Consider the following 15,744-nt stretch of genomic DNA (forward strand, 5'->3'; position numbering starts at 1 on the left):
GAAACCTTGTCTCGAAAAGCCAAAAAAAAAAAAAGGCCATCTGGCCAAAGGCAATCTACAGATTCAATGCAAACCCCATCAAAATTCCAACTCAATTCTTCACAAACTTAGAAAGAGCAATTTGCAAATTCATCTGGAATAACAAAAAAACAAAACAAAACAAAAAAAAAACAGGATAGCCAAAATATTCTCAACAATAAAGGAACCTCTGGTGGAATCACCATCCCGGACCTTAAGCTCCTTAAGCTGTACTACAGAGCAATTGTGATAAAAACTGCATGGTATTGGTACAGTGACAGGCAGGTAGATCAATGGAACAGAAATGAACCCATGCACCTATGGTCACTTGGTCTTCGACAAAGGAGTTAAAACCACCCAGTGGAAAAGAGACAGAATTTTCAACAGATGGTGCTGGCTCAACTGGCGGTTAGCATGTAGAAGAATGCAAATCGATCCATTCCTATCTCCTTGTACAAAGCTCAAATCCAAGTGGATCAGGAACATCAAACCAGATACATTGAAACTAATAGAAAAGAAAGTGGGGAAGAACCTCGAGCACATAGGCATAGGGGAAATTTTCCTGAAGAGGACACCGATAGCTTATACTCTAAGACCAAGAATTGACAAATGGGACCTCATAAAGTTGCAAAGCTTCTGTAAGGCAAAAGACACTGTCAATAGGACAAAATGGCAACCAACAAATTGGGAAAAGATCTTTACCAATCCTATATCTGATAGAGGGCTAATATCCAATGTATACAAAGAACTCAAGAAGTTAGACTCCAGAGAACCAAATAACCCTATTAAAAATGGGGTACAGAGACAAACAAAGAATTCTCAACTGATGAATACCGAATGGCTGAGAAGCACCTACAGAAATGTTCAACATCCTTAGTCATCAGGGAAATGCAAATCAAAACAACCCTGAGATTCCACCTCTCATCAGTCAGAATGGCTAGGATAAAAAACTCAGGTGACAGCAGATGCTGGAAAGGTTGTGGAGAAAGAGGAACTCTCCTTCATTGCTAGTAGAATTGCAAGCTGGTACAACCACTCTGGAAATCAGTTTGATGGTTCCTCCGGAAATTGGACATAATTCTACCAGAGGACCCAGCTATACCACTCCTGGGCATATACCCAGAAGATGCTCCAACATGTAATAAGGACACATGCTCCACTATGTTCATAGCAGTCTTATTTATAATAGCCAGAAACTGGAAACCCAGATGTCCCTCAACAGAGGAATGGATTCAGAAAATGTGGTACATCTACACAATGGAGTACTACTCAGCTATTAAAAACAATGAATTTATGAAATTCTTAGGGAAATGGATGGATCTGGAGAATATCATCCTGAGTGAGGTAACCCAATCACAAAAGACCACACAGGGTATGCACTCTCTGATAAGTGGTTATTAGCCCAGAAGTTCGGAATACTCGAAGTACAATCCACAAACCACAAGAAATTCAAGAAGAAGGAAGACCAAAATGTGGGCACTTCATTCCTTCTTAAAAGGGGGAACAAAATACCCGTGGAAGGAGTTGCAGAGACTAACTATGGAGCAGAGACTGAAGGAAGGGCACTCTACCCTGATATAGCTGTCTCCTGAGAGGCTCTGACAGTACCTGACTAATACAGAATTAGAGGTTCACAGCCATCCATTGAACTGAGTACAGGGTCCCCAATGAAGGAGTTAGAGAGAAGACCAAAGGAGCTGAAAGGTTTGCAACCCCTTAGGACGAACAACAATATGATCTAACTAGTACCCTCAGAGCTCCCAGGGACTAAACCACCAACCAAGTCCCAACACATGGTGGGACTGATGGCTCTGGCAGCCTGTACATAGCAGAGGATGGCCAAGTCGGTCATCAACAGGAGGAGAGGCCCTTGGCCCTGTGAAGGTTCTATGCCCTAGTGTAGGGGAATGGCCTGGCCAGTAAGCGGGAGAGGGTGCAGTGGCAAGCAGGGGGAGGGAACAGGGGTTTGTTCTTGTTGTTTTTTTGTTTTTTGTTTTTTTGGAGGGGAAACTGGGAAAGGAGAAATCATATGACATGTAAATAAAGAAACTATCTAATAAAAAAAATACACTGGAAAAAAAAAAGAGCCGCAGGTCTGTAAATCCTCAATGCCTTCTCCAAATTTTATTTTTATTAAAAGGTCTCTGTAGAAACCATCTTTCAAAAATACTTGCCTCAAAATAATTTCAGAACAAGTGGCCCTTACACCTTTACCAGCGTTGAAGGGGGCGTTGCTGAAGTCCGCAGCGAGCCTGTTGACCAATGAGGCTGCCCAGAGGAGCAGCCAGGCCATGTGCGGGCAGCCAGGCCATGCCAGACCATGCACCGGCAGCCAGGACGTGGACACTGGAGCCCGAGAGGGGTGCGCGGGGCAAGCTGTGGTGGCGGAAGGAATTCAAAAGGTATTCTAATTGTCTATAAAATATAGATATGCTGGGTTTTTAAATTAAGTTTTTAGTTGCTCTACAAAATTATGGGCTTCATTGTGTAGCTCAGTGGTAGGGCACTTGCAAGACTGTGTAACCCACACACACACATACATACAAACACACACAAACATACAAACACACATACACACACACCCTCCCAACACACACACATGCAAACACACATACAATCATGCAGACACACATGCACACACATACACACATACATACAAACACACATGCACACACACACACATACACACATATACACACATACCACATATACACATACACATACACACATACACACACACCACATACATACACACACATGCACAAACACACACACACACACACATTCTTCATCAAATGTTGTTAATCCTCACATTCCTGCTACCCTTGACCCCTCTTCCTGCTTCTGATGACCAATTAACTTCCTCTCTCCAAGCCATTCCCTTATTCACTCAAGCATACATGAATGCACACATCACACACAAATAAATATAAGAATAAATAATAAAATATACTGTCGGGGAAATATGTCCAGTGACCAGGTGGGAGTCAACAGTACAAACAGAGTGGACAAGCAGAAGCCCTGAAGGACAGCTGTGCAGGCACAGGTGAGGGACGATGCGAAGATGCTGGCTTAAGGTAAGTGGCAGCCTAATCCTGATCCCAAGCCTGTGACTGTGATGGCCTACATGGGAACTGGCCCTTATAGGTGCGACAGCCAAGAATCTCAAGGTAGGAGGGTTGTTCTGCATTATCGGGCCGAGCTGACTGAGTTGTAAAGGACTTTCAATGAGTGGGATAGGAGGATCAGAGTTGAGGTAAGATGTGAGCACAACCTGGAGCAAGGGGGACTGGATGCCCAGGAGGAGACCAGGAACCAAGAAATGCTGGCAACCCCATGGAAAGTAAATGGGTCACAGAAGCTCTGGTGACATCTTGATTTTACTCCATGGAGACTCGGTTTGGACTTTTGGCCCTCAGAACATTAAGATAAGAAGCTGTGTAAGTCAGTAATCTTGTAATTTGTTAGTATAGCTAGATTCTATAGCAAAAAGAAGTCAGTGAAGTAGGATTCCTCTGTGGTTTCTTGGGCTGCACTAAGGACTCCATACTTGATTCTGAATTGATAGAAAACAAGGGAGGGCTTTGAGACAGAGGTGACATGTTCTAAAAGATCAATCCGGTCGCTCAGAGAATCAGAAACAAGGGCAAAAAACAGGAGCAAACTCATGGTCAATCAAGGAGGCGGGATTGCTTTAGAACACAGAGCCAGAAGAGCAGCCAGGTGGCTTGCTTGCAAAGGAGACAAGCCCCAGGGGGCTTCCTGAAATAGAAAGAGGCAGGATTAGGGCACAAAGGAGAAAACACAGCAGTAAAGTCTGAGGGAAGGTGCCTTGTCTCTTGGCAGCTGCTCTTTGTAACTGGCTCTCAGAATGGTTTGTGATCCCAAAGCCCAGTCAGTCACCGAGGTCCTGCAGTGTTCAGTGTCTCCCAAGGGAAAAGTTTACACACTTTATGTGTCTGTGCTTGAGACACATAGACTTTTCTTGATGGGAGGCAGAGTGAGCAGTGCTCAGGAGAGGTATGGAATGGATTGTGAGGCGGCTAAGGAAAGGACTAACAGAAGTACCACTGATATTTGAAGGATGTGGTTAAGGGTTTTCCAGAATTACTTTAAAGAATGATCAAGAGGATCAGGCAGAATTTTTGTAAGTTATGTCACATTTCAGTATATGATAGTAACGATGCTGAAAACCAATGAGGAGAAAAATTTTAAAGCAGTTAGGGAAAGCAAAGGCATGTGTGTGTGTGTGTGTGTGTGTGTGTGTGTGTGTGTGTGTGTGTGTGTTTTATAGGTCAACCTGGGACCCTGTCTTGAAAAAAAATTTGTTTTAAAAATGTTACCACACTGGTTTTTGTGTGTGCAAAATGTCCCTTTAAAGAATAAGAAAAGGTAATGTTAGTCCCAGAATCAAATATTTTGACTGTGCCTTTGGGATGTGCGGAGCAGCATGGTGAACACAGATGATAATGGGCGATGTACATTTCAGGACTGCTAAGAGGGTGAGTCTCAAACACTGTCAGCCCAAAACACGTTAAGTATTAGAAGTGATCGGTTAATTTGCCTGGCTTAATAATTCCATGCTTTATGAAAATCATGTTATCTGGTAGTGCATACATTTACACAATAATATATGATTATATAATTTTCAAAGGTAGGACCAATGTAGGATATCTCTTACCAGGATTGGTGTGAATTAAAGATGCAGTGGCTGTTTGAGGGTATGCCCACTGCAGCTCTCTGCATCTCCTGTTGTCTGGCTGGCTGTCATATCTGTGAGGGGAACCTGTTGGTCTGTTGGCTTGAATCCATGGGCGCACTGTTAGAACAGTCCAGGCAACACAGCAGGCAGACTTGATAGAGTTAAAGCCTCCCATAGTTCTCTATTGAGAAAGTTTTGTTTTGAATTTATTTTTTTGTTTGTTTGTTTGTTTGGTTTTCGAGACAGAGTTTCTCTGTGTGGCCCTGGCTGTCCTGGAACTCACTCTGTAGATCAGGCTAGCCTCAAACTCAGAAATCCACCTGCCTCTGCCTCCCAAGTGCTGGGATTAAAGGTGTGTGCCACCACTGCCCAGCCTTGAATTTATTTGTGATGGTCTAGGTCTCAAGAACATGTGCCATATATAGGCAGAGACTAGGAAATTCAAAGAAAATGTTGTGATTAAGCATCTTGTCTCTGTTGGAGGCGACTGAGTCTGTGGAAGCTGTGGCCTGCCTGGACCCCCCCCCCCCCCTTGACCTTTGTCCCTCCCTTTTCTCTGGCCTTTGATATGGGTCTGTGTGTGTACCCCACTTCTCTGTCCATTCCTCAATACATCATGTCAGATCATAGTCTCAATCTGTCTTGTGAAGTGGGATGTGGTTAAGAGGGATCCTAAAATAAACTGCTTGAGAGCAGTAGCTCACACAGTTCTAGAATGTTCTTTTCTGGATGATGACTTTTCATTGACCTTATTGCTTATTTCTCACCATGGTGGTAAAAGTTAATGTGTCTACAGAACTTGCTGTCTGTTTTAGTTAGGGTTTTTACTGCTGTGAACAGACACATGGCCAAGGCAACATTTAATTGGGGCTGGCTTACAGGTTCAGAGGTTCAGTCCATTATCATCAAGGCAGGAGCATGGCAGAGTCCAGTCAGGCGTGGTACAGGAGGAGCTGAGAGTTCTACATCTTCATCTTAAGGCTGCTGGGAGAAGTCTGACTTCCAGGCAGCTAGGATGAGGGTCTTAAAGGCCACAGTGACACAAGACACCTACTCCACAAGGCCACAACCCCTAATAGCACCATTCCCTGGGCCAAGTATATTCAAACCACGACACTGTCTTACTAGGTGCGAGGTTGTGTGCTAAGTGCAGTGTCTTTGTTGTCTCATTTAATGACAACGGAACAAGGGGTTCTTGCCACCTTCATCTTACAGCTAAAGAAGACAAAGGTCAGGGTGCTGAGTAGCTTATGTAGGTTAACAACGTCCAAGGCCCCTTGACCTCCATGACAGACCTCTTTCCAGAACTGACTTCCTTACTCTGACTGAGGATTCAGACCTTCAAAGCTGATTTAGAAGAAAGATGTCTGTTACTCTTTCCACCGGCAGGTGGCGCAACCACCCAGTGAACCCTTGTTTGAACATCTGGCTTCCATTGCTGTGGAGGTGCCCATAGCTTTACCATGAAACCTATTGTCTCTTCATGGTTGGCTTTTTCCTTGTCTTATGCAGGGAACAGGTATCCTGGGAAACTGGTACAGAATCACAGAGATACACCTAGTAGATATGTAAGGTTAGTTTCCTCTAACACCCAGCAGGCTTCTAAACATGTCCTTTGGAGGACCATTAAAAATCCACCTGTAAAATGAAGTTAGCCTTTTTATTTTATTTTACCTAGCCACGGCATGTGCCACACAGTCATGAGCAGCTACATAGTCCTTAAGTGATTTTGGTTGGCCCTTTTCAAATTAGATTCAAATCCAGGCACACATTTGGTCTAGCTCGTTCCACCTCCCTGTGGCTGGATCCCTCCGCTGTCTAGTTGTGGAGATAGAAAGTTAATATAATAAAGCCCTGGAGAAGCACGTGGTGATGCTCTCGGTAGGTCTCAGGAAGTCCCTGTGATCTAGGGACCCCTGCCCTGGTCAGCTTTGACTGTCAACCTAGAATTATCTGGGGAAAGAGCTCAATGAAGGACAGAGTGTCTGTGAGGGACTGTCTTAGTTGTTAGCTGGGGCAGGAGGGCATCTTGGGTCTCTGTTGTGGAATATGCTCCAAGCATAGCTTCCATCTTAATCAGAGTAGATGTTGACCACCTCTGATGGCTGCTGGCTCTCACAGACCTCCCTTCGATGTGTCAGGGACGCTCGCTGGACTTCATTTGAGATTCAGTTTACTCTTTTCTGTGTTCTTACCTCCTGGCAGTGTGCAACCCAGATCTCAGGAGGTGCTGGATCAGTGGCTGAAGGGGGGGACCTCATCTATGCAGCCATAGGGAAATCTTCATCCATGCATGGTGTGCAGCCATGGGGGGATACCAACACTCCTAGAAGGAGTCTCTCATCCTGTAAGTCTCTCATTGGTTCACCAAGAGGAATTTGGATGGGATGGTTACTTTTATCTGTCACTGGTGCCCGATCTGGGATGAGCAGGTGTCCATCCACACTTCCCCAGGAAAAATTCACATAACTGTCACATGGAGGGGACTTGAGCCCCTTCACCCACAGCCAGGCTTCACACAGGCACTATGGTGCCCCGCCCCATCCAAGCATCAAGGTTAATTCTCGGCTGCCAGCCAGTGTTTAACTTTCCACATAGATTATACATTTGGATTCGTAAAAGCCCAGGATTGCAGACTCCAGGCAGCAAGGGCTTACTGCTCTCAAGCTGAAAGTGCCCAGCCTGCTGAGATTTACCTATAGTCCTGAAGAGCTAGCATCAGTAAGAGGGCAGAGCCTGGCTTTCTAAAGGCCTCCTGCATTGCTTGCATTACTTCATAGGTAAGTGTTATTATATATCCTTTTAAAAGGAATTATATAACATTTTTTCCTTTTTCAGGAAACTAAATAATTTTTTTGGTTTTCTGGGCATGTGGTCTCGGTCATGCCTGCCTGCCTTCTCTCTACCCACCCTGTTCCCTTTTAAGCTTTCCTGGCTCCTTCCTTCAGTAAATGCCTTCAGATGAAAATGTTAAAAGTGCTTTTTTAAAAAAGAAGGATTAATGCTAAATGTAGGTAAGCATATCTTTTTTTTACTACTGTTGACATGTAAATCCAAGACTGTTGTAGGCAGTTAAGGGCACTGATCATTCTTTGAGCAGAGAAAGCCTTGATCACTGGGGTCACTGTGACTTCCCTTGCACTGTCCAAAGGGTCCTTGTCAGGTCACATCATATGTTTGTGGTAGAAACAAGAGGATCATTCGGTGGCCAGGAGACAGAGCATAGCCAATGGCAGCAAGCCAGCGTGGTCTCCACCTTTGTAATTTATGCATTTGAGCTAACCAGCCACAAAAGGGAGGAACATGGGTTACTGGAATGTGTGACCTCCAGTTGGATAGACTGAGTTCTGGGCACTGGCCTGGGTCACTTGCTTCTAGCCTAGGTATAGTGGCCAATTTGAGAGCTAAGAGCTCTAGGCTGTCATCAAACTTCCCACCAAAAAGCAAGCTGGCCTTGTATTCCCCAGGGATCCATCTTGTTCTGAGACTCAGAAAGGCCCACTGAGTGGAAATACAGTTCCCATGGGTGGAACAGAGAGATGCTGACCAGGCACACCTACATAGACGGTGATTTCATACAGTGTGAATGCACACTGGGTTCTCTGGGTATTCCAAAGCACAGTGCCTCTCATGAGATTCGTGAGGGGGAGAGGGGGAGGATGAGTTCCAGACATGGCTGTCTGTGAGGTCACTGCTTATTCTAGGGGTCAAAATCTTCAACCAACCTTTATCATTTTTAAAGGTTACTTGTTATCTATCCTTTACACTTTGCAGGTTTTTAATTGTTTTTAATTTGTGCATGTATGAGTTTGGTCGCACATGTGCATGTGCTTGTGCGTGTGTATGGTGTGATTGCAGGCCCAGGCAGACCGCAGTGCATAAGGGCAGGTCAGAGGGCAGCCTTAGGGTCAGTCCTTGCCTTCCACTCTGAGGTGTGCTGCTGTGTTCAGGCAAATTAGCACGTTAGCTTCCCAGGACCCTCTCTACCTACCTGTCATCTCTCCACTGGAGCACAGGAGTTGCATATGCATGTAGGCACCACCCTCCAGACCCAGGCCCTCAGGCTTGGCAATTAGCATTTTCCCACTGAACCTTCACCTCCCCTGCCCTTACTTCACTATTGGAAACTGGTGTACAAAGTGTGCCGTTTCCTGCGTTTTTAGCTTTGGTCAGTCCTCCCTTACAGCTCCCTCCCGTCTCCCTGACTGCCTTTCCCCTCAATATTCCTTTTCCTCTCAAAGTGCTTCCTGCTTAGCATTTGAATATGTTTTAACATAGTTTCCATCAATACAATTGCTCTCACACAGTACCTTGAATTCTTCTGTGGCTATGAAGCACTAGACTTCCCAGGCAAGGCACATCCCATGCCTCAGTAAGCAAACAGAGAGCCCCTCAGATTCCCTCAGCCTGGGCAGACGGCAGCACTCAAGCATTTATTTAATCCCCGTGGGCCCTTTCAAGCCTATGATTAAATCTGAACAAAGAGGTCCTCGTGATCTGCTTAGCAGTGAAGAGTTGAGCAAACAATGGGTAGTGCAGGCCACTAGGCCCTCGGGGGTGCCAACTGTGCCCACACCAGGAAGCAGGCCCGAGCAGCTCCAGTGGAAGGTGTTGCTAAAGTCTCTCTCCTCAAGATAGCTGTGGATGGTAGGGAGCCTAGGGGTGCCCTGAAAGTGAACGTAGAGTTTCCTATTATGTATGCATAAGCTTCGAGGAGAAAAAGAATTTTGGCCATACTCCTTCAGGGCAAACGTCTCTATTTGAACAGCGCACACCTCTGCTGCACCTCCGGAAAGTGCGCTTGGTGTGCTTGCTAACTTTCTCTTTAGCCTACCAGGCCTTGAGCGGCAGGAAGGAAAGAGAGAGCTTAGAGACCTTTGAAGAACAGAAGTTAAAATGTCAGGTGAGAGGCTGGAACTTTGGCTCAGCAGTGAGGCAGAGTTGTGCTTACAGAGGACCAGCATTCAGTTCCCAGACCACACATGGCAGCTCACAAATATCTACCACTCCACCTCCAGGGGCTAGAACACCTTCTCCTGGTCTTCTGAGGCACCTATCATGCACATGGTATGTATACATTCATGAAGACAAAACACCTACACACATAAAATTTAAATAAATGTCTTTAAAAAGTCAGGTGTAAAATATATATTGGGAACAGGATTCTCACTGAGGGCAATGGGAGGATGTGTTTTATTGGAGAATTTCTGAGAATTTCTGGGTGGTCTTCTCCAGATGAGGCTGTCTGGAACAGCCTGTTTATGAAGAAGAGAGAGGACTGTCACATGTTCAGGGCAGCTCCCATGCTGGGACAAAGGGAGTGAGGTGGGAGAGGGTGGAATAGTCTAGGTAGTAGAGCGAGACTGAAATGTTCTCACACAGGCAATGGCTGGGAGGAAAAGAAGGAGGAGTGACTGACTGGATGCACTAAGCCATATCCCTTATCTTATAATGCACATAAGCTGTATCCCTCATATTATAAGGGATAAGTGAAGGAGTGGGTCAGGTGGGCTCAGGCCAGGCCAGGTAAATCTTGTTAAGGAATTAGGAGGTTATTTTAAGAACAGCAGGAAGGTCCTGTGATGTAAGATGATGGCATAGCCCTACTTCTTCTCTTATAGAGAGGGTGTCCTTGTACAGGGAGAAATGTTTTCAGGAGGACCACACACTTTCAGAGAGATGGTGGTGGCTGCACAGAGACTGTGGGGATGAAAAGGAGAGAAGATTTAACTGTGAAGAAAGCTCAGCTTATTTTTTTGGCATCACTATCTAAAATATTCTTTTCTGGTGTGTGTGTGTGTGTGTGTGTGTTTGTGTGTGTGTGTATATGTGTGTGTGTTTGTGTGTGTGTGTTTGTGTGTGTGGGTGTGTGTGTGTGTGTGTGCGCACGTGTGTGTGTATGGTGTGTGTGTGTGTGTGTGTGTGTGTGTGTGTGTGTAAAGTTTGTCTACCAGCCACAGTCAACCTTTTGACATTGTGACAAATTTCATCAACAAAGTTCACACCCCAGAACTGTGTAATCAAGTAGTTACTAAGAAAAATCTCATAAATTGCAACAAATGTACACACATATATACCATACCACATACACACATACTCACTACACACACATACCACATATACACACACTCATTACACACACACATACCATACTACACATATACACCACACATACCACACACAGACTCAGACACACACACACACATACATGCATGCGCGCGCACACTGTATCTCATAATTTCTTAGTGTTTTAAGTAGCTATGCCTTGAGGCTGCATATATAGCTATCTTGGGTCACAGGTTGGGCACACCTGATAAGCCTAGGACATATGACATATTTTTTTTTTAAAAAATCTATCTTTGTAAATGTTTGCCTTATTGCTGCATGTAAATTCCCACAGTTTGTGAAAGCAAAGTACCACTGCTTATTTGAACAGCAAGCATGTTGGATGCATGTCATGAATACATGTACACATGAATGCATTTGCTAGTGGCTGAGAGGTTGCCATGTTCTTCAGCACAAACAAATGCAAGATGATTGATAAGAATTCGACATTTGGGCTGGAGAGATGGCTCAGCGGTAAGAGCACTGACTGTTCTTCCGAAGGTCCTGAGTTCAAATCCCAGCAATCACATGGTGGCTCACAACCACCTGTAATGAGATCTCTTCTGGTATGTCTGAAGACAGGAACAGTATACTTATTTATAATAATAAATAAATCTTTGGGCTGGAGCAAGCAACCCGGGGCAAGCTAGGTTGACCGGAGCAAGCAGAGGTCCTAAATTCAATTCCCAACAACCACATGAAGGCTCACAACCATCTGTATAGCTACAGTGTACTCATATACATAAAATAAATAAGTAAATAAGTCTTTTAAAAAAAGAATTCGACATTCAAGAAAAACACCAAGAAAAGCAAATATACATGGTTAGTAAGCGTCCGTACATGCACACACACTTTGGGCTACTTTCCTTCTAATCTTTCTCCATTTTAACTTGTGCATGTATATTGTGTGTAAATGCCTTTATATAACACATGTCTTCTATTACATCTTACTGTAACTGTGCATTCAAAGATGAATATAAATGACTGTGTTTGATTTAAAGACTACCCAATTTTGAATTCAATCCATCCTAGGATTCTCCATCTGCTCTTGGCTCCCTGCCTCCCTGAAGGTAGCCACAGAGAAGGAGAGCCTTGACCTTGCTAATCTCTATTCCCATTTAATTACAGCAAGGGGGGAGCATGACCACATTGGCCAATTTGACCCAGACACTGGAGGATGCCTTCAAAAAGATTTTTCTTACTTACATGGACGGTTGGAGGAGAAATAGAACAGCCGAGGAACAGGCCCTCCAGGCCAGAGTGGATGCCGAGAACTTCTACTACGTCATCCTGTACCTCATGGTGATGATCGGCATGTTTTCCTTCATCGTGGTGGCCATCCTGGTGAGCACGGTGAAGTCGAAGCGACGGGAGCACTCCCAGGATCCGTACCACCAGTACATCGTGGAGGATTGGCAAGAGAAGTACAAAAGTCAGATCTTGCATCTGGAAGACTCCAAGGCCACCATCCACGAGAACATGGGGGCGACGGGGTTCACAGCATCACCCTGATAAACAACGAGGGTCCATCTGATGGGGTGCTTCTGCTGCCTCCAGAGCCCCACTTGCCCTTGCTTGGAAGAAAGCTAGTTCCTCTGTGGAGCTGGCAGTTGATGCAGGTGGTGTGTCTATCTGGCGGCTTTGGTGAGCCTGTGGGGTGTTACTTTATGCTGTAGATCTCTTTCTTCTCTCACTATGCAGTGTGAGTGTCATTTTAAATCAATTTCAATCATGAGAACAGAGGTAAATGTGAATCAACAGGACTGGGCAGGGGCAGTGGGAATAGGGAATAGAAAGCAGAGATTTACAAATATCTCATCCTTCTTTCTTACGAAATGTTAGTTTGGATGTAGCAAATCCAATTTATGAATAAGTCAGACCTGTTGAGAAGCTGGGGTTTAAATCTTCGTCAGGCTTCCTGAGCTGACGGGAGAGCATTTAGATACTGGTTTCTGGGCAGCAAGTCCAAGGTGATCAGTGGATAGAAGCGTGGGTTATTTTGCATTCACAGCTTTGCTGGTTTCTAACTGGGTTGGACATCTGGACAGAACAAACACTGAAAGGACAAATACCCCAAACCAGCATCACAGCAGAAGCATCAAATATTCAGGAGCCCCCAGTGCAACCAAACGGATTCTTAACTTTTTACAGAAACTTAAACTTTAAAAACTCTCTGGCTTGAAAACATATAACCTTTCTTCCTAAACATCATACTCTTTCCTTAACTTTAGATCTGATTTATAGCTTATTTTTCACACATGTTTGACAAGGCAGAAGCTACAAAACACCCCCTAGATATTCGATGCAAGCTAGACAGTGGCTACTTAATCCTTGGCACCACAGTGGGAGTGCTAGAGAGATGTTGGTCAGAGGCTACAGATTTTAATGGGGCTGGGATGTGCACCCATAACCCAACCCTCAGGAGACTGATGTGGGAGGGGCTAGCTGAGGTTCCAAGCCATTCTAGATCCATTGCACTGCAAGGTCAATAATGATGCCCTTTGTTCTTTTTTTTTTTTTTTTTTTTTTTTTTTTTTTTTTTTTTTTTTTTTTTTTTTTTTTTTTTTTTTTTTTTTGGGTTTTTTTTGAGACAGGGTTTCTCTCTGTAGCCCCGGCTGTCCCGGTACTCACTCTGTAGACCAGGCTAGCCTCGAACTCGGAAATCCGCCTGCCTCTGCCTCCCAAGTGCTAGGATTAAAGGCGTGCGCCACCACCGCCCGGCTCGCCCTTTGTTCTTAAAAACTGATACCTAGGGGCTAGAGAGACAGCTCAGAGGTTAAAAGCACTGGCTGCTCTTTTAGGGGTCCTGAGTTCAATTCCCAGAAACCACATGGTGGCTTATAACCATCTATAATGAGATCTAGTGCCCTTTTCTAGTCTGCAGGCATACACACAGGCAGGACGCCGCATCCATAATAAATAAATCCAAAAAAAAAAAAAAAAAATCTGATACCTGAGAGGATAGTAAGTATCCTTATCACAAAATAGTAACTACATGAGATGATAGTCATTCCAAAATGCCTATACGCTTCAAAACATCATGTTATGTGTGTAGTACAGTGTAAGCTGTCCTTAAAAAAATAAAAAGAATATTTTGCAGTTCATGCAGTCACCATGCCAGAGCTGAAGGGCATCTTGGAGGTCACCCTGGGCCACTTCACCTACAGATGAGAAGACTGCAATCTATCAAGATTAGATTTCTTTTTATTAATTCAACTTCATGATGCTTATCTATTAGGTTACTGGCCTGGGATTTGGGAGTGAGAGGAGAGCGACATCTTGAGCTGTGGGAGCTAGTGGGGGTTGGGGATGGGGTGTGAAGAGGTGGAAGAGCTCCCACACGGGGTGGGGGATCAGCTGTGCACTCGAATGTGACAAGTCTTAACAGAGCCCACCAGGAAGTGGGCATGGCTGGAACAGAGACATGAGGATGCGGACATAACAGCTGCAGGTAGGATATCCAGGGCAAATGAGAGACACGTTGGTCCTTAGCATCGTATGCTCCGTACCCCATGTCTTTACTCTGCCATGGTCAGGGCCCAGCCATTGTGAGTGGGCCCTCCAGCCTCAGAGTACAAAGACCAGAGACCATTTCTGTTCTCATAAGACAGGGTCTCACTGGATGATTCTTAGAGGTTCTCAGTCCAGGGTTCTAGAGGGTGGGAAGACTCAGAGCATAGATACCAGCACCTGAGGTTCCTGGTGAAGCTATCATACGGCTTAAATAGATGGCAGAAAGAGAATGACCAGATCCCAGACACAACCTCATCAGAACTGTGTGCCCGGCAGTCAGTGTAGCCCAGTGAGAGTAAAGCTCCCTCCACAAAAGCACATGCTTCTCTCGGGGGAGGGGGAGCACCTCAGATGCCTCCCTCTCGTCTCAGGTTTTAACAATTTTGTGTTAACAAGTTTTGTGTTTAACGAGTTTTGGTGGCTACACACCATAAAGCCAACTACAATGTTTATCTCTTTATAGGAAAGATGATGTACATAAAGCATTCGCTTCCTACCATGTAGGGCACCGGGTGGTGGGGAAATAATGGGGTGGCAGAGCGGGAGGCTGCGGCAGGACCCCACGGAACCACCCGAGGGACAGGGCGTTGGGCCCTGCTAGGCTGCCAGACCCTGCTCGGCTTCGAGGGCAGGGAAGGCGCAGTCTCCATTCTAGCTCTTGGATACCACAGACCGCTGGGTACTTTGGGAGAGCAGGAGCTGGGGTCTCTGCTGGGTACCTCGGGAGAGCCGGAGCTGGGGTCTCTGCTGGGTACCTCGGGAGAGCCGGAGCTGGGGTCTCTGGGCCACACGGAGGCCAGAGATGACACATCCTTGACATCCCAGACTATTATGTGTCTTGGAAGAGCTGCGGCGAACAGACCCTAGGGTGGACTCTGGCCCAGGCCGAAGGGTAACTCTAGCGGTTTCCTGTGGGAAGGAGAGAGTCTGGCTAGCTCAGGAGGGCTGCTTGGTTTGGCTGGGGCAGTGGCTGGAGCACTGGGAGACTTTCTTGCTTAAGAGAGAGAGGAGGGGCCAGGCAGCCCCTTCTATAGTGGGCTGGCATACCTGTAGTCAGATGACTATGGGGGTGGAGTCCAGCCTGAATACTAGGGGCTCGGGCATTGCCCTACATGACTGATCCACAGGATAATGGAGGCCTCACGGTATCAGGCGCCTAATGTCTGGGAGCATAGCTCACTGTTCCATCCCTTGTAGAATTCTCTACTGGTCTCCAGAGTAAGCCTCGTTCAACCAGAACACAGACTGCCTTTCACGATCCAACACTACTGTTAGCATCAGAGCATCCAAAGCCTGTGGTCATGCATGGGCGGGTCCACAGACCTGTTGCCATGGCCACAGCCACCATATTCCCAGAATCCATTGGGCTCACCTCCCACCTTTACCTGTGGCCATATGTCACAACC

At 45.6% G+C, this 15,744-nt stretch overlaps 1 protein-coding gene and 1 pseudogene across 1 annotated transcript; one reads left to right on the forward strand and one right to left on the reverse strand.

Annotated features, from left to right (window-relative positions):
- LOC116086612 overlaps nucleotides 1-2,311 on the reverse strand; it is a 6,842-nt pseudogene extending 4,531 nt beyond the window's left edge.
- A 5,169-nt stretch (nucleotides 2,312-7,480) lies between these two features.
- Nucleotides 7,481-12,373, forward strand: Kcne2 (potassium voltage-gated channel subfamily E regulatory subunit 2). The gene is made up of 2 exons (XM_031364812.1): nucleotides 7,481-7,500; nucleotides 11,954-12,373. The coding sequence occupies exon 2, from the start codon at nucleotides 11,966-11,968 to the stop codon at nucleotides 12,335-12,337; it is 372 nt and encodes a 123-aa protein (XP_031220672.1). The 5' UTR covers nucleotides 7,481-7,500; nucleotides 11,954-11,965; the 3' UTR covers nucleotides 12,338-12,373.
- The last annotated feature ends 3,371 nt before the right edge of the window (nucleotides 12,374-15,744 follow it).

This window comes from Mastomys coucha, unplaced genomic scaffold (assembly GCF_008632895.1).
Source record: "Mastomys coucha isolate ucsf_1 unplaced genomic scaffold, UCSF_Mcou_1 pScaffold12, whole genome shotgun sequence".
Taxonomy (NCBI): Eukaryota; Metazoa; Chordata; class Mammalia; order Rodentia; family Muridae; genus Mastomys; species Mastomys coucha.